This window comes from Mytilus edulis, chromosome 4 (genome assembly GCF_963676685.1).
Source record: "Mytilus edulis chromosome 4, xbMytEdul2.2, whole genome shotgun sequence".
NCBI lineage: Eukaryota > Metazoa > Mollusca > Bivalvia > Mytilida > Mytilidae > Mytilus > Mytilus edulis.
In genome coordinates this window covers 67,691,682-67,711,737 of record NC_092347.1, presented here as the reverse complement: position 1 = coordinate 67,711,737, position 20,056 = coordinate 67,691,682, and the positions used below count along the sequence as shown (strand labels likewise).

The 20,056-nt window shown below is 31.3% G+C and overlaps 1 protein-coding gene and 1 long non-coding RNA gene across 3 annotated transcripts in view; both read right to left on the bottom strand.

Moving 5' to 3' along the window:
• The window catches only part of LOC139520298 (inositol polyphosphate-5-phosphatase A-like), a 52,273-nt gene extending 41,371 nt beyond the window's left edge, over positions 1 to 10,902 (bottom strand). Inside the window, exons 1-3 of one of the 2 annotated variants that reach the window (XM_071312828.1) lie at positions 10,576 to 10,902; positions 7,887 to 7,928; positions 2,338 to 2,438 (exon numbers count right to left, since the gene is read on the bottom strand). In XM_071312828.1, the coding sequence (XP_071168929.1) occupies positions 2,338 to 2,438; positions 7,887 to 7,928; positions 10,576 to 10,638 (206 nt within the window). In that variant the 5' untranslated portion in view covers positions 10,639 to 10,902. The remainder of the gene's footprint in view (positions 1 to 2,337; positions 2,439 to 7,886; positions 7,929 to 10,575) is intronic. The other variant, XM_071312829.1, reaches the window with a different exon arrangement.
• A 3,615-nt stretch (positions 10,903 to 14,517) lies between these two features.
• Positions 14,518 to 16,329, bottom strand: LOC139520297 (uncharacterized). The gene is made up of 3 exons (XR_011663856.1): positions 16,067 to 16,329; positions 15,469 to 15,535; positions 14,518 to 14,875 (listed from the first exon to the last, which is right to left on the bottom strand). It is a non-coding gene; the product is annotated as an uncharacterized lncRNA (long non-coding RNA).
• Between the last annotated feature and the right edge of the window lie 3,727 nt (positions 16,330 to 20,056).

Sequence of the window (20,056 nt, the reverse complement as noted above, 5' to 3'; positions counted from 1 at the left end):
TGAAATTTAAGATTTTCCATGGTCCTCAAAACAAGAAAACATTTAAAATATTTATCTGAATATCAAGCACAACTTTCCATTAAATAATTTTAAATGTTGAGAGGATTTGGTTTGCTTCATTGCCTCTCCATAATTTAAAACTAGTTTGGTTTTAATATCTATTTGATATTTTCCCATACAAAAATCTTTACTTTTAAACAAAATTTAGATGTTCCATATTTCTGTATTTGCAGACATCAATCATTGGATTAAAGGTTGCAAATAACTTTTACTGGCAATGCATGGCTGTAAATATTCAAAATGAACAGAAAGGACAAAAGTAATCACTTGTTGTTTATCTAATTATGACAAAATAAGTTCTTCTTTTAAATTATTATGCAATTTAAAAATTGAACCAGCTTTGAATGTCAATAAAAGGTTATATCATTGAAATAGCAACAAAAAAGTACATTAAAACTTCTGTAGTCTGAAACAGCAAGCCTTGAAGGTCTCTTGCACCTTTTAAATTGCTGTTGAGATGATACGAATACCTACTAAATAATACATATTTGTAACAGATAGGACTAAAATAATTGTATTTGAATATTTCAAATATCAATGAACTTAAAATGCTGTGGACTTCTATAGCTGAAATCTATACCATCCACAAATCTATGAAACAGATATTAAGCTAAACTGTATAGAATCATAATGCAATGACACAACATCATAAAAGTAATACAAAACCATCTAAAATTTGGATTTTGTCACAAAGCAATTTATTTACGTTTTTTCTGTCACAATCTATATTAAATTTATGTTACAATGTAAATTAAATTTTCATAATTAACATTTTTTCAATAAAAAATCCAATTTAGCCAATATGAATTTTTATGAAGGATTGTACCAGTGCCAATGTAAATAAATAAGTACAAATTGATAAATAACTGATTTCCTGGATTTTAGCTACTGGAAACATAACTTATAACTTCCTGTTATACAATTGTTCACCAACTTTTTCAGAAGCCAGACAACTTTGATTGCAGCAGTGAATATTGATTTACAGATGTCCACTTAATATAATACATGTTATATCATAACTACTGTAAATTAACATATTTCATGAATATTATATCACATGGACTTATTTTTCGCAATATTCAAATGTCATTGACATATATTATACAAGGGAAGACCAAGGTTCTCCATATAAAGCTATTTTTCTACTGGCAAAAATGAGTTTGTTTACAGTAATTTAAACCAGTACAGCATTAAAAAGTAAAATCACAAAAATACTGAACTTAGAGGAAGATCAATTGGGAAAGTCCATAATCACATGGCAAAATCAAATAACAAAACGCATCAAAAACGAATGGACAAAAACTGTCATATTCCTGACTTGGTACAGGCATTTTCAAATGTAGAAAATGGTGGATTAAACCTGGTTCTATAGCGCTAACCCTCTAACATTCTAACAATGCAATCTCTAAACATAACAACATGTAATAAAAGTTAATCTCTAAATTTACAGAATATTTCCTGTTCGAAAAGTATTAAAGTTTCCTGATTCTGATCATATTAAACATGCCTATTTTGTTAAGATACTGACAAAATTCAATTGAAACTTTAATATTATTATGCATGAATTGGAATTGACAAGTTTTTTTTCTTTCTGAGAAATGATATAATTCACAACTATCAGGAAACAATTCAAACTTTCAAAATAATGACAGCATTGTCCACAATTCTGATATATCTCTTATTATCAAACATTTGTCAAATGCACAGCATGATTTGTGCTATAAATAGACCTAAAATAACAATATCTTCGCCCACCAGGATATACCTACTGATATGTAAACACTTTGAACAGAATTTAAATCTTTAAATTTTCTAACATGCATTGTTCAAAACATTCTTTATATGAAATCATCATTGGTTAATATTAGACTACAATCTGACATAAAGTTCAGGGGCGGATCCAGCCATTTTAAAAAGGGGGGGTTCCCAACTCAGGATGAAAGGGGGGGGGGGGGGGTTCCAACTATATGTCCCCATTCAAATGCATTGATCGGCCAAAAAAGGGGGGGTTCCAACCCCCGGAACCCCCCCTCTGGATCCGCCACTGAAGTTGATTTTTTTACTGACCAACCTAAACCTAACGTAAATCTGAGACTTGAAGGAATCATCAGTCCATTAAACCACTTTTCTACTCAACTTTTTTAATAGATGTATTTGTTTTAAGTGAAAGTAGTTTCCAATGACAATCAAGCACAGCAGGCAATACTTTTCTGTTAAATATTCTTTTGTTTGCCTCACTACAGCTAAAAAACATTGACTCTTCATAGATGTACTCACTTGACAAACTTGTTGACATGTTGCATGGAATCTTCATAGTTTTTACCGCCAACTTCTTGACAATGAAGAGCAAGTAATCCTGGCTGGTAATGCTGTACACTCTACAAATTAAGATACACATTTAAAGTAGGAATTTTGATAGGAGTCATTTGTAGCCGGCAGGAATCGCAAAATATATAAAACATTTCAGTCTTTTCAAAGTTACATGTACATGTATAATAATTATTTTGTTGAAGGTATATATAGTGATAGTGATGCAAGTTGGTATTCACTGTAGTCCAGAAATGTAATTTAACAATTTACATGTATATGTAACCATGTTAACATACTACAGGTAAAAACAATTTTTAATAACTAAAATATGAGTGCGTCGTTTCAAAAAAAATTATTTCACTGGCATTAATATCCTTGTACAAAACATCTTGTAGATAAATACATCTTTAACTAATAAGTAAGACTTTTGTTCATATCAAAATGATTATTTGGAAGATTATTTAAATGAAGAAGTTTGAGAAGTTTTTAAAGTTTCAAAAGACATATTTTAAAATGCTACAAATTTGTCCTACAACAAATTATGCCAGATTAACTCTGATTCATTGTCAAATTTAAGTGACAAAAAAGTACCTTTTTTTAGAAGTCTTTTTCTTCTAAGATATAGTAGTTAATCTCAATAATGAGTACTCAATACTTGTATTGATTCACATTTTCATGATTTTTATGTTGGGGTCCCTTTTGTTATTTATTTCTGACTATATGGTAAGGGTTTGAGGTGCGTTCTTAACAGCTCATTATAAGACTTGAAGCATTGGATAAACATTGGCCTGTAGAAAGTTGATACCTGTACAATTCTGAATATATCTGGTTTCTATAAAGTTATATTCTTAAGCATGTTAACATGGTGAAGGTTAAGTATTTATAAAGCTGTAAAAATTGAGAAAAAAAATTGTTGAATAGATAAGGATTTTGAATTGGTGGTCTGACACCTTTCATTGTTGAAGGTCTTCATGGTCTTACTGTGATCTTTATTCTTTGCTTTTATCTTTGTAATTTAAACTCCGTTGAATAGTTGTCTCATTAGCAATCACATCACATCTCTTTATTTTTACATCCATTATATAAATGTGTTTTACTTACACATATGAATACATAATGCAAGTTTTTCAGTCAAAACAAATAAATAATTGTCTATTGTGTAATTCCCTAGCTGGAGATATCAGATAAATGCTGATGACAAAAACACAGGGTCTCTATGCCAACGATAAATATCATGTACAATTACTTGCCAGTTTATACAAATAATCATAATTCATAAAGAGATCAACATTCCATATTAATTGGACTTTCAACCTTCTCAAAAAAAAAAGATATTTTAACTTGCTGATACAATGAATGTTAAATCTGCTTAGACCAAATGTGGGTATTTCATTGAAATTGGTTTAAAACTTCCAAGTATTGAAATTAACTACATGTTAGCTACAAATACAACTGCCCAGTTGAAAAACAAATCAATTTCTGATGAAAAGAAACTGTAAAATAAATCAGGATATGCATGTGACACACTATGCCATGTGATACAACCACAGCAATTAACCAAGGAAATCAGGACATACATGTGACAGACCATGACATGTGATACAACCACAGCAATTAACCAAGGAAATCAGGACATACATGTGACAGACCATGACATGTGATACAACCACAGCAATTAACCAAGGAAATCAGGACGTACATGTGATACACCATGACACATGATACAACCACAGCAATTAACCAAGAAAATCAGGACATACATGTGACACACAATGACATGTGACACACAATGACATGTGACACACAATGACATGTGACACACAATGACATGTGACACAACCACAGCAATTAACCAAGGAAATGCTGAAATACATGTGACACACCAATTGTGACACACCATGACATGTGATACAACCACAGCAATTTACCAAGGAAATGAGGACATACATGCGACAGACCAGGACATACGATACAACCCCAGCAATTAACCAAGGAAATCAGGACATACATGTGATACACCATGACATGTGATACAACCACAGCAATTAACCAAGGAAATCAGGACATACATGTGATACACCATGACATGTGATACAACCACAGCAATTAACCAAGGAAATCAGGACATACATGTGATAGACCATGACATGTGATACAACCACAGCAATCAACCAAGGAAATCAAGACATACATGTGACCGACAATGACATGACATGTGATACAACCCACAACAATTAACCAAGGAAATCAGGACATACATGTGATACAACCCATGACATGTGATACAACCACAGCAAAATAACCAAATGGATCAGGATATACATGTGACAGACCATGACATGTGATACAACACAGCAATTAACCAAAGAAAATCAGGACATACATGTGATACACCATGACATGTGATACAACACAGCAATTAACCAAAGGAAATCAGGACATACATGTGACATACCAGGACATGTGATACAACCACAGCAATCAACCAAAGGAAATCAGAACATACATGTGACAGACCATGACATGTGATACAACCACAGCAAATAACCAAATAGATCAGGACATACATGTGACAGACCATGACATGTGGTACAACCATAGCAATTAGCCAAAGGAAATAGGGACATTCATTTGATAGACCATGACATGTGATACAACCACAGCAATTATAAACAGTTCATAAAGAATTCATAGTTCATCAACTTATAAACAAACAGTCAAAGTGTGGTGATCTACAAGAACAAGGAAATATTGCTAGAGACTTTTATGTCACTTGTCAACAAACAAACAAACATGAAATCAGGACATGTGATACAACCACTGATTACTTAATAACTTAAAAAAAATCCATGTGTCACCAATTTAATTTACAAAGTTAGAACAACTGATACTTAAAGTGACATGCTATTCTTTTCTTACTATCTTACAATGACATGAATGAGATGATCATTGAATACATTTCTCAAGTTTAAGGATAATGATTTTACTCTTCTAGGAAGATACTTCAAAATTATATAATAATGATAACAAACTTCCTGTAAAATTTTATATCTCATTGTGTGAAATGCTACTTTTAAAAGTACATGTATAGGAATGAATCTGTGTTTTTCTTAGAAATTTTTTAAAGAATGGGGGATTGTCAAAAGGATGGTGGTGATGAATTTGAAAGATCTGGGTTTATAAACGTTATATATGTTAGAGAATTTCAAAATTTAAAGGACGGACTCCAAAATAGCCCAAACAAATACATGGGGGCACCACCCTGAATAAAACCTTAATATAAAACACTATAAACATGTTAAACATTTGAAATGATACATGAACTAGTAGAAAAATTTAATGTTTTAAAATATCTTGTATCTTGTTTAATCATTAATTTAGAATCTGCATAAAAATAAAATTAAGAATTCATATTATACACTGTAGACAGCACATGTACTTTGTATAGATTTCTTTTTACAAACTAAAATCCTCCTACGCATCTTTTGTTGTTTATTTTATAATTTTGATCTTCTTATTTCATTCATCACATATTTAGGGATTTAATCCAAATACATGATCAATATATATTAATACAACTTCATTATTGTCAGATATTAACATCCTTTACTTAAATTCTCATGCAAGTTATTTTTAAAATATTCATTCACTATTGTTATGCAATTTATTTAAAAAAAATATTCATTCACTATTGTTAAAAGTATCTGTTCTAACTTTTGAGGCCTAAATCTTTGTTTGGAAGTTACATGTACAGAAACAAAAAAAAACATGAAATAATTTATAACCATAATGTTGACACAGAGGAGATATGAAAACACACATGTTGATTTAAAACTGAGGGGGGATAGGACCTTTATCGAGACTCCGGGAATTCTTTTTTTCAAATTTCGGGATTTGGGATTTCAATTCATTTTAAATTCGGGACCTCTGGATTTCGTGTTTTAAGCCTGGGATTTTGGGATCAGGACCCCTCCTACCCTCCCTCAAAACTGCCATCCTTTAAAATGTTAACTATGCAATGCCTGTTATTCGGTGGTTGTATTAGTTTCTGTTGCTGTATATCACATACTTTTTCATTTATTGTTTTGTACATTAACATGATTAATCAGGTCTTTAGTTTCTATTTTTGTGGCCTATTGTAGGTTGCTTTGCTCTGTGGATTTAGTTCATTGTTGAAGGCCCTACTGTGACCTGCATCTCCTGTCATTTGCTCTGTGGATTTAGTTCATTGTTGAAGGCCCTACTGTGACCTGCATCTCCTGTCATTTGCTCTGGATTTAGTTCATTGTTGAAGGCCCTACTGTGACCTGCATCTCCTGTCATTTGGTCTCTTTTAAAGTGGAGACTTGTTTCACTGACAACAATACCACATCTTATTTTTATAAAGTCAATCTAACTGAAGTCGGTGAGCTGAAGTCAGTGAAGATACAGGCTAAATAATGTCCATAAAATGAGATGTGTAGGTAAATACTCATACAACTCAGTTCAGGATATCTCAGACTTACTAATTATCATTAGTGGTCCATGATGGGGGGCATCTTCAATTGACCTTATCATAAACTTAAACATTTAATCTATGCTTAATGTTTCAAAGCCAATAGATCATGATTGATGAGGCAAATAATCTACAGTACATGGATATGAGCTGCATACCAAAAATATAATGCTTTTTGTAAGACAGATCCCATCAAACTGACATAAATACCAAACGACAACATGTATGTAATTTATACAGGAGATTCTAGCTCAACATACCATGACTGAGGGAGTAAGGTAGAGGAAAGTAGATGTACTAATACTTATGTAAATGCATTACAATTATTATGGAATTGAAAATAGTGGTTCTCATTAAAGTTATTCATCCACAATACTTGACAAATTGTTGATGCTGGTGTCGCTGAAAACAACATGCTATAATCCCAGCTGCACTACTTGAAGAGGTGACACAAAAGTAATGCCTGATATTATTTGCCCTATTGTGTGTAGCTGTTCTTCCCATTCCTTGTAAATCTGCTCATCTTTCTTCTCATAACATGTATGTGTAGGTTAAATTTAACAGTACGTGCTAATGCACCTAATAGATATTTAAAATTCTGTTGAAAGAAGGACGAAAATATATTGATTTTAAAAACCCTGTAGAAATGCATATTTTATAATTTCTGCCCAAGTATCCAATCAAGGTGCTTCAGTACTGATATTATCATATATTATATAAAACGGTTTCCATGCAAATGTTATACTTAGTTGTGTAAGAATCTCATGGGTAGTCAAGGTCGTTAAACACCCCCGTAGTAGTATGCAAAAGTAATACATTAGCAATATATAACATCTTCAAAATATCTCTTTCATGTACAACAAATAACTACCATAATTCTTCATTTCAAAAACATTTTACTCGTAAAGATTCAATTTATGTTAGATTTTTGTTATTGGGTTTATGGTGCATGATTTTTGTATATATCACTTGCAATACTGACTTTCATATATATTATGTAATGTGTAAATTTTGTACTTACCTTTAAAAATTCCCTCAGCCAAATCTTCAGCATATGATCAGGCTAAAAAATAAACGAAATATAGTTCATGAACATTATAACTAAACAAACAAACCAATGCAGATTTTGACAGTACATCATAATACATGTAGATTTTTCTAAAACATTATTTATAAAATTTAAAATTTATCCACAACCAATGCTTACTACCAGTATATCAATCAAACATGAATGAGGGGTGATAGGACCTTTATCGGGACTCCGGGATCGTGTGTTTTTTAGCTCAGGATGTCTGGATTGAACCTTTCGGGATCCGGGAATTTTTTTTTTCGAATTTTGGGACCTCAGGATTTTGTGTTTTTAAGCCTGGGATTTCGGGATCAGGACCCCTCCTACCCCCCCCCCCCCCCCTCCCTCATGAATAGTGACTGAAGTTTTTTTTTTAAATTGGAAATAGATGGAATTTCTAATGGTAATCTTCATGCATGTAAATGATGATGTTCAATTGACTCTTTCTTATGAAGGGCAAATTGCACCCATTAAACATGAAATAAATTTAACTGCATATAGACCATTATTATTGTATACTATAATGACATGAACCTTTTCATAATTAAAATTTCAATACTAATACAAGTAATACTTGACAATTTAATATAAAATTTGTATCCAACATCATTCATCTCACTTTAATGTCAGGCAAATGACTACCAGTCTACCAAAAAAACATACAGAAACAAAGGGGAGAAAAAACTACTATAAAACTGCCTTAATTAACAAGTTGGGCAAAACATTCTTATCACTTGTTGAAGATGTGCACCGTTCTAAACAAATCTAAATCAAACTTGAATAAAATATTAATGATTGCTTGTTAATTGCTATTAAAGTCCAGAGGCAATAATTTAATGCAGAAAGAATGAATTAGTAAATGTACAATGAAAAAATAACACTTTCTATTATCAGTGTTCAGAGCTGTTAGCAAAAAAAGGAAATTTTGAATCCCAACAGAGATTTAAACAATAATTTATATTAAGTTTCGTCATAATTCCCATTTCTAGATGCTGTAACCCAGATTTGAGATGTTTATTGAACAATTGAGGACCCTACAGGAGCACATACTCAAAATATAATGATTTCATAAATGCTGTTTTTATTAAATTGACATATTTTACGGTTACATTTAATCCTCCTGTAGTAATTTTTTTAAACATAGGTAAATTTATATTTTTGTTTTTTGTTTTTTGACTTTTAAAGCAAATTTGTGGTCATACTTTATTAATTAGTGATGTATATATTTAGTTATCTTAAAACATATTTCAAATGTATTTTGTGACATCTTTGTGATTCTAGCTCTTAATAAACAGATCCCAATTTGACACTTGCTGCATCTATACTTTTTTGAGATTTGAAAAAGATAAATTTTGAGCTTATAAATTTGTGGTTGGAATTGGGAGTATTTTATTTTAATTTCTTCTTTTCAACTAATTTTATAATAAAGATTAGCTAAAAGTAGGTAAAGCCGCCCAGGAAAGTTAAGGGGGTTACAATAAGACAGTGTCATATTCCACATTTTTTACAGATCAAGATGTAGCTTGATGTCCAGTGGCAAATATTTTATGTGTGTTCAAGACGATTCAGAAAATAAGGATTCAGTTTTAGTTTAGAGTTTTTAGAAATGACTTCGCCTACATTCTGAAAGCACAACCTTCATATTTTCTTGTTTATTTACAATAAACACTCTTTTAAGTTTGATTTAAAATATAAAATGTTAAACAAGCAAGCAAATTACTAATAATAAATTTTAATACTTTAAATAGTTGTAGAGGTTATTTTATCTGTTATGTAAATTTATAGCTATAATAGACCTATACTAAAAGTTATACTGAGTCCGATATATGCTCCATTGTTGTATATATAATGAAAATCAAGAGAATAATAATACCTTTTTTTTGCTAAACTAAAAAATAAATTAACACAAATAAAACTACATGTACTTCAACATGTTCAAGAAAATCAATGAATCAGATTTTTACTTTTTTGTTATTTTTTTTTTTTTTAATTTGTAACCTTACTTGATAAATTTGAAAAAATGAATAGCCTGAAAGTAAATAAGTCTGAAAGTAAATAAAGTTGGAATAAAACTGTAGAAAATTGCAAAATAAAGAATATTCTGGCCGAAAAAAGTATTTGCATGTTCCTGAAACAACTTTGGGGTATAGTCACCAAACTCGTTACTGTATGTACCCTATGGATTGAGGACAAATAATTATGAGGTCTTGCAAGGCTATTTTCATTTTTTTTCTGACACCTGATCGAGACACCTTCCAACCACAGGCACTTGTCTCAGAAAAAAAAATTCCTATATACCTTAATATATTATTATGTTATATTGAGGTATATAGGAATTTTTTTTTTCTGAGACAAGTGCCTGTGCTTCCTACATGTCCCAGAATTTTTAAAATAGCATTGCAAGATGTCATTTTTATTTGGACTAGACAAATCAAGATATAGTTTTGATTTCAGTCCATATTTCCAGTGAAATTGTCATTATAATTGCCCTCAGGTCAGCAGCACGATATGGTCATTTTCATGACATACTGACCTGACGATACGTATGTCATATGTTGTAAAAGCAAAACATTACTTTGATTTTTACACTATGCAAATATTTAACTACCAGACGATCGATTATATTTATGTTTATACGTACATCTTCAAATATAGACCCGACATTAGCTGTAACAAGCAGCATTCGGGGATAATTCCCTTCCATAATAATATTTTTTCACTTCATCTATGCTCGTGCAAAGCAAGTTACTCAAATAATTGTTTGCATTGAATTTGTTGTTTTTCTACATCACATAACTATGGCACTTTACAATTGGAACTATTTCATTGTTTGTATATGCTCTATGTTTTTATTTCACGAAATGACACCTGTAAACAACGATAAAATCCAATTCAATACACAAATTGTGTATTCCTGTTTCTCCATCGAGCACTAACTCTCGATTGACGTCACTTCTCCTTTGACAGCGCCATCTATAAATAATACACCGTAAAGTACCGTAAGACTTCGTTTGTACAAACGGTGGGAAATACGATTTCTTTTTAAAATTGATTATTCTAACATTGTGAAAAGGACATTGTAGCAGAGACATATAATATATGTCTCTGATTGTAGTGATGACGCGCTGTCAATTTAGCTTTATTTATCCACATGACATCAGAGACATATAATTACATATGTACACAATGTATTATATGTCTTTGATGGTATCATAATGACATTTATTACACAATCCTTTCATGATCTTACATACTATGCCGACTACTAGTTGTTGTACAACTGTAACTTCTAGTTATTGAGCATCATTCGAATGTACTTTTTTCATTTTGTTAACTCAAAACTATTGTCTCATATAGGTTGTCGGGAATTTTCGAAAGTTCAAAAATATTTAGAAAATGGAAAAGCAGATTTTCAGAATTTTCAGTTGTGCATATTTTTAAAGATCCACCAGAAAAGTTTGTCTTCAAGTACTTTTATTAAAAAAAAATACAACACACTTATCTTGTTCATGGTTATGACTCATTTACAAAGGTATTTCACTTGACCCATATGTTTGATCTTGAAGTACTGTAAATTTTTAATGTTATTTAAACTTGATCTAAATATGTAAAATAATAGAATCTGAAACGAGATGATCATGTATCAAATATTTTTCTTTTATACCTTTTCAAGACAGAATAGACAACTCAAACACGCCTGAACAAAAAAAGTGTACTCGACTTTCTCATTTCGATGATATTGCTTATTTGGTGGATTTTAATTTTTTTAAATTGTCACTGTGAGAAGCTAATTAAAGCTTCAAAAAGATGAATCTATTATATCTTTCTTTTGATTTTCTAAGGCGGAATATATGGTTATGACAAAAAAGATCCACATGAATTAATTTGCACCACAATCGACTGCTTTGTAAATTTGTCTATAATTTTTTTTTAAATAACAAATATCTCGACGCTCAATTAAATAATTAATCTAAAACACATACATGTATCAGATGAATAAAATACTAAATTATGTAACATTTAACTTTTAAAGCCCACAGAACAGAAGTAACCAATTCAAATTTTCCAACTTTGCCTGTTTCACCTTCTCTAACAAATAGTTCGAATTTAATCTGGGTTTGGGCCAAATGATATCCATGGAACTGAGATGTGCCAATACTTATATACTTATAACAAATATCATTGATTTACCTTTTGTGGTTCCCAATCATAAAGGCATTTTATAGCTGACTATGCGGTATGGGATTTGCTTATTGTTGGAGGTCGTACGGTGACCTATGCTAGTAGTTGTTAATTTCAGTGTGTCATTTGGACCCCTCCGTGTCTTTTATCCAGGAAAACAACTCAGATGTGCTTCTTTTAGTTAAATGGTTAAAATTCTAAAATACATATTACGTCACGATTGATTGATTGCCAGTTTAGTCCTTAATTCCAGTGACAAACATTTCATGTATGTTCGGGACTAGAACAGATAAACAATTAAAAAAACCCTTGGTAAACAAGATCGGATGAGAAACTTTCTCACAAATTAGTAGAGATCTTCCTCTTATTAAATATGACCATATATTTTAGCAGAGACATATAATACAGTGACCTTTGAAATGTTGACATAAAAATCAACAATCTCATTATATGGGGCATATATTCCAGTAAGGTTGCAATCTGATATAAATACGAGTATGGATCTTAAAAAACAAAAAGAACGATAGAAGGATGGACAAACAAACAGATGCACGGATTGACAGACAGGAACAAATCGCAGTCATACGTACCATTAGTATAATAAGTAAGAGTCTGTATATTAGGAACACAAGTTAAGACGAATAGCAAGGACTACCACTAGAATTCGTCGGATTGCTGATGAGAATGGATCAGACTGGATAGAGACAGAAAATATCCCAATAACCCATCAGAGAGTTGTTGCAGCTGTTTTTTTAACGTGCAAAGTGTGGAATGCACCTATGGGATTTAGAATTTGGTAAAATTACTAACTTCTTTTGAATAGTGAAATCCCTTGCAGGATGGATAGCCTTATACTTATTCTACTTAATTAGCAACCAAACCGTTTACAAATTACCAGCAAGAGACCATTTGTTATTGTCAGCAATATTTACATTTGATAGAGAAAAATAAATACGGTCTTGCTATGTTTAATACTGTCGTTTCTTTGGTGTAAACTGGGACTAAAATTTATAATGTTGTAATGTTGTAATATAATACCGTGATTTTAGGACGTAAAATCTATCACAAGCCACAAAGCTATGATTATAATGTGCTGCTTATTCAATATTTTGACTGATGGTCACACCATATTTACCATGCAAGTATGACATTCTGCCAGTTTCTATGAATTAAGACCTAACACAAAAAGAATTTTTGCCCCATTCAGATTCAATTCAGCGTTTGTCCTCAACATGCACGAAACATTTGCCACTGGACATTTAAAAAACATCTACAAATCTATCAATTCAGCATACATATTAAATTAAACAAGAATAAAATCACTGCAAAAGTTATATAAATATGACTTTTTATTTCCCTCAAAGAATAAAAAGCTCTTGTTGTCGGCCACTGATTCAGTAACCTTGGTTTTATGTGACAGTCAGTATTAAGCAAAATCACAAAAGAGCTCAACTCCGAGGAAAATTCAAAATGGAAAGTCCCTAATCAAATGGCAAAATAAAAAGCTCAAACACATTAAATGAATGGAAAACAACGCTCATATTCCTGACTTGGTACAGACATTTTTATTATGTAGAAAATGTGGATTAAACCTGGTTTTATAGCTAGCTAATCTTTAATGTAATTGGTGGAGGAAGACGGAACTAGTACCTGGAGAGAATCACAAATCTTCAGCAAAAAAAAATCAAACTCAGTCAATCCTTGGCAATCAATATCGGAGTTATTCCTTCCAATAACAAGGATTCAGACTTGCATCGAAGTTGAAAATTACTAGGTGGAGCCAACTAATGTCCATGGAAATGAGATATGCCAGTGCTGATACAACTGCATACCAAACATAATTTTAGCAATCACTGGTGGTTCCTCATGTAAACTGACCTGATTCCAAACTAATGTATCTTTGAAGACACCGGAAACAGCATATACCCATGTCTCGCTTTTTGACTCTATTGAGGCGAGAAGAAAGCCTTTTCATTTTTTTTTTTTATAAATTAACCATGACTGCACTAGTTCACGCTTAATCTTTTTAAAAAATCCTGTTTGCAGATGCTAAAGTATAATACTAACTCATCTTCAGTTGGTGATAATAATTTTACCCACCAAACTAGGAAAAAATGTGTTTCCATGGACCAGGGCCATCATATAAAGGGGGAAAAGGGATTGAACACCAAATAATTTTGAATAAAATGGATGCAAATTATAGGTATTGTCTAAATGTGTACCAAATATCATTGACTTACAATGTACTGTTAAAATTATCTTTCATCATCCTTAAACACATGCATGATTAAAATAAATTCAGTCTATAGACATGACTGAGGAATGCAGGGCTCTAACAAAACTGCAATCATTGTTATGCTTAGCACAGGCATCTCAATTGTCTAACAAATAAATAAAAGAGTTCATGCTAAACATAGTTTTTATTTCATCACTGATTATATTCTATGTCCTAGTTGTTAAATATAAGTTTCTTGTTGAATTATATCATATTTCTTGGTCTTCTTTTTGTTTGTTTTTGAAGTCCATTGTTTTGCACAACATATTCCTGAAATTGTGGTTTTGTTTAAGTTGCTTCACTTGCACAGCTTGTTCCTGAGTCCATTAGTGTTTAAGTCCATATTCTATCACCGCAAATAATTACAGAGTTGTATTTTGTTACCAAGTCTCTTTCTTTTAAAAGATATGTTTTGTGTGTTGATGTCCTTCCTTCATTTTCACCTTTCCCCTTAAAACCCAGAATTGGAAGCATCAAATATTACCTAAAAATGGAATGAAAATTTGTTTACAAGGTTCTTAAAAATAAAAGGGAGAAACAGTTTTTCTATATCACTATTTTAGTCTTCATCCTTAACAGTTTGAATTATGTTTTGTTGCTAAATTCTTGACTTTTATACCATTTGGTGCCCAAAATGTTTCAAATAGTAAAACTTTTCCATCCTGTGGTTCTTGCATAAAAAAATGAACCTAAGAGTAAGATACATATGTTATTTCAGCTCTATTTGCAAATCTGATGATGATATAACATTTTATAATATTTGTCCTGCAGAAAAAAAATCTAAAATTATCTCCCTTGAAATAATTTTCATCAATGCATCCCCCCTCTTTCCTAAGTATGCTTGTGTGATGCACATATTTTTACATAATTAGTATATCTGGAAAGTGATGAGTTATTAATGAAAAGAAATGAGTCCTGTCATGTATCAATTAGTTTTGAAGCTATAAAATATATAAACTTGTGAATCAAGGGAAATAACTCATCTGAATTTTTTAACAAGAAAATTTCATAAAGGATACAACCTTACTCTTAACAATGCATTTGTGTATTTTTTTTTTGGTAGTAATGCCGACTTACCTAAACATCAGGTAAATTTCTTCCAATTGGCACTTTGTGAATATTCAGAGGCCAGCATTGAATGAAGCTGTAAAAATAAATTATCAAAATGTGTACTGTCCAGAGATGCTTTATATATATATTTTTTCTTCAACTTCAAATTGGTAGCATTATAAAATTAGCCTATTACTCATTTCTATTCTAGATTTTTTTTTTTTTTTTTAATATTCTAAAAAAGAAATTCATTCTGAGCAGCCACTTAAAAGTCGGCCTTTGTTGCAACAGTCTACGCCTCCGGGTGCGGGAATTTCTCGCTACATTGAAGTCCTGTTGGTGACCCTCTGCTGTTGTTTTTTTTCTATGGTCGGGTTGTTGTTTCTTTGGCACATTCCCCATTTCCATTCTCAATTTTACTAAGAATAATTTTCAAAGTTGAAACAACAAAAATCTCCCAAGAATATCACATCCATTATTTAGATTGGAATTCTTTTTAGTATGTGTTTTCTCAGTATAGTAAAAAATAAGAGAGTCATAATGTCCCAGTCAGATGGATGACTAGGTCTTATATGAGTGATGTGACCATCATAAACTAACCTTCCTAAATTTAAAAAAAGATTACCTCAAGTTTTGCATTTAACCATTTTAGAATTGAGGAAAAAATCTTTTGAACTTCCTGTTTGCTATTTTCATCCTGAAAAAGCAAAAAGTCCAAATTTAATTTGCTTTACGAAAAACAGAACAAAACATACTTAATTTAAAAGTTAAAATAAATGATGTTAATGATATCTAAAATTAAATTCTTAACTTTGAAATGGTTCTTTTACAATTTCTTCTTATCATTATCATGAAGTGGCACCAGTCTTTTCTTTAATACAATTTATGACAGAATGTTTGACAGCAATGTACCTCAATTTCTAAAAACACTATGAAAATAAAAAGTATAAAATTCATATCTATCTTTAATTACAAAAAATGTAGTATTTTTAAGTAGAAAAATAATATCAGGTCTAATTCAACATAGAATTGCTTTTTGAAAAAGAAGATAAATTCTCCCTGAAACAGTAAATTACAAATTCAATAAATTCAATTCTTTTAAGTGGAATTAAATTTGACTATGTTCATTTGTTACTTCCCCTTAAAGATTTAATCAAACCTGACAGAGTAACAAAACAAAATCTTTTCTTTCTTTAGATGAAATATTTTTCAACAAACCTGAAATAAAACAGAAATTTTCCAAGTTCTGCAGAAACATTGAATTAACTATTTTGTGTGATAGATATAGGAAAATGTGGTGTGAGTGCCAAGGAGACAACTCACCATACAAATAACAATTTAAAAAGTAAACCATTATAGGTTAAAGTACGGCCTTCAACACGGAGCCTTGGCTCACACCGAACAACAAGCTATAAAGGGCCCCAAAATTACTAGTGTAAAACCATTCAAACGGGAAAACCAACGATCTAATCTATATAAACAAAACGAGAAACGAGAAACACGTATATATATATTACATAAACAAACGACAACTACTGTACATCAGATGTCTGCATCTGATAAAGGATTTTAAAAATAGTTGGCTCTAGATTTAAAAACTATTGGGTGCATTTAGAAAAAAAAAAGACTAATTCAAGAAAAATTTGCATACATATTCATATATCAGAATGCAAGTTGTGATTATTGACCTACTCAGTCACACTATTTGCATTTAACAGTTATTATTTTACAGTAATTCAAAATAAATCCACCCTGTATTCAAATTAAAAAAAAAATCATCTTTACAATAGATTAATTATATTTAAATCAGTTTGCTAAAAAGAATCACCATTCAGTTTTTCTATGTCACAGAATATTGACTGAAATTTATGTTAGTTTTTACAATGTTTTACGTTTTGGCCAGTAACAGTAACAATGCTCTTTTTACAATCAAATACCTATTAACAAACTATTAACTAAACTGTATTAATTTTCAAAGCCCTGCAGCAACATTGAATTCAACTTTTTATATAATCTTGGCATCTGAAAAAGAATCTGAAAAAGAATGGATTAACATTTGTAAATAGAACATACTTCAAAACTGGCATATAATTTTTTTTATAATCCAGAATGTCAAATCTACAAAAAGTTCAATATTAAATATGATATGCCAAAAGTTCAATATTAAATATGATATGCCAAAAGTTCAATATTAAATATGATATATGCAAAAAGTTCAATTTAAATGTTTGAAATATATTACTTGATTTTGCCTGCTCCTTAACTTATCAGTTAGCAATGCAATACCGTGAATAATCTAATTGATCTCTATAATTTTCTTTCTTCTTTAAGGTTTCTGTTTTAATAACATTTTCCTGATATTACAACTTATGCAAAAACAAGAGGCTGTCACAACGACAGCAAACCGGATTTTTTTAACATTTATTTGTGTCCTGGCAATATCACAAGAACCATAACTGATGAATGCTGAAAGTGAAAATCGTCAATATCAAATTTGACCTCCATTTTGTAGTCAGTATCAACATATTAAAATTTGAAAGGTTAGATTGAATGGTTCATTAGTAAATGCAATGTTCAACGTGAATGGAAACGCCATTTTGCGATCTTTCAAGAACCATAACTCCTGAACGGTAAAAGTCAAAATCGTCATTATTGAACTTGACCTCTATTTTGTCATCAGTAACAACATATTAAAATTTCAAAAGCTTTGGTTGAATGGTTTATGAGAAAATGCACGGACACGACTAGAAACACCATTTTTCAATCTTTCAAGAACCATAACTCCTGAACAGTAAAAGTCAAAATCGTCATTATTGAACTTGACCTCCATTTTGTCATCAGTAACAATACATTAAAATTTGGGAAGCTTTGGTAGAACAGTTCATGCGTAAATGCACGGACATGACTGAAAACTCCATTTTTCAATCTTTCAAGAACCATAACTCCTGAACTGTAAAAGTCAAAATTGTCATTATTGAACTTGACCTCTATTTTGTCATCGGTAACAACATATTAAAATTTGGGAAGCTTTGGTAGAACAGTTCATGCGTAAATGCACGGACACGACTGGAAACTCAATTTTTCAATCTTTCAAGAACCATAACTACTGAACGGTAAAAGTCAAAATCGCCATTATTGAACTTGACCTTCATTTAGTTGTCAGTAACAACATATTAAAATTTTAAAAGCTTTGGTTGAACGGTTCATGAGTTAATGCATGGACAACATTTGATTGCCGCCCGGCCGCCCGCCGTGCATCCCCAAACCAATAACCGACATTTATGTTACAAAAATCCGGTTAAAAATTATATCAACACAGTGGCAGATCCAGAACGGGGTTTCCTGGGGTGGCAACCCCCCTTATTTTTGGACAATCAATGCATTTGAATGGTGACATATGGTTGGAATCCCCCCTTTTTTTATCCTGGGTTGCAACCCCCCTTTTAGAAATGGCTGCACCCACCCCTGGAACAAAATGGAATACCTTAAAATAAACATGGAAAAGCCTTGATTTCTTGATACATCCCATATGACCATCTTTCTGATTGAAACAAGTCTGCCATCATCAACGGAAAACTTGTTTTCTTCCATCAGGCCTTTGTTCTGGTAATGGAGATCTCTTGCTAGTATATAACTATCTTTCAAAATATTCCAACTCGTTGCAGCCAGTTGATGTCCAGTTGGATATATTACATGCATATTTTTGACATTTATTCTAGTAGGTAGCTTTTGCAAAATTGGTGAACTAGAATACTTTTAAAACAGAAATCATTAGGAGCTGCCATTACACAACCGTTATTCCCCATGAAAGTAACCCCAGAAACCCTCTAACAAATGATAAAAACAAATATGGACAAGGATCTCAACAACTTTAGTAAGGTAAATGATAATGCACTACTGCAGTACCCTGGTTATATAATTTTGAAATAATAACCCAAAAAAATCAAATTGTAACTGCATCAAATGAGAAAAAACTTTTTAAAGCTTAAAATATCTTACAAATAAACTTCAGAAATACATTTCTAAGAAACTCTATAAAAATTAAAGGTAATATTTCAACTATCAAACATAGGAACCAATTCAAACCAGCAAAATAGCACAAAATAAAGAAAACACCACACAGAAATGACCAATGAAGATTAGACATACCAATGACAAAGAAACAATGTTAGGTCTGTTAGATTAGTGGTTAAATGTTAGTACAGAAATGGATAGTAAGTAAGATGTATTTCTGAATTTATTATATGATATTAAATTGCATAAGTACAATTACTTTTAAATAAGCAAAATTTTCTTGAATTTTTAACCGGATTTTTGTGACAAAAATGTCGGTTATTGATTTGGGGATGTACGGCGGGCGGGCGGCAATCAAATGTTGTCCGTGTATTAACTCATGAACTGTTCAACCAAAGCTTTTAAAATTTTAATATGTTATTACTGACAACTATACAAAGGTCAAGTTCAATAATGGCGATTTTGACTTTTACCGTTCAGGAGTTATGGTTCTTGAAAGATTGAAAAATGGAGTTTCCAGTCGTGTCCGTGCATTTACGCATGAACTGTTCTACCAAAGCTTCCTAATTTTAATATGTTGTTACTGATGACAGAATGGAGG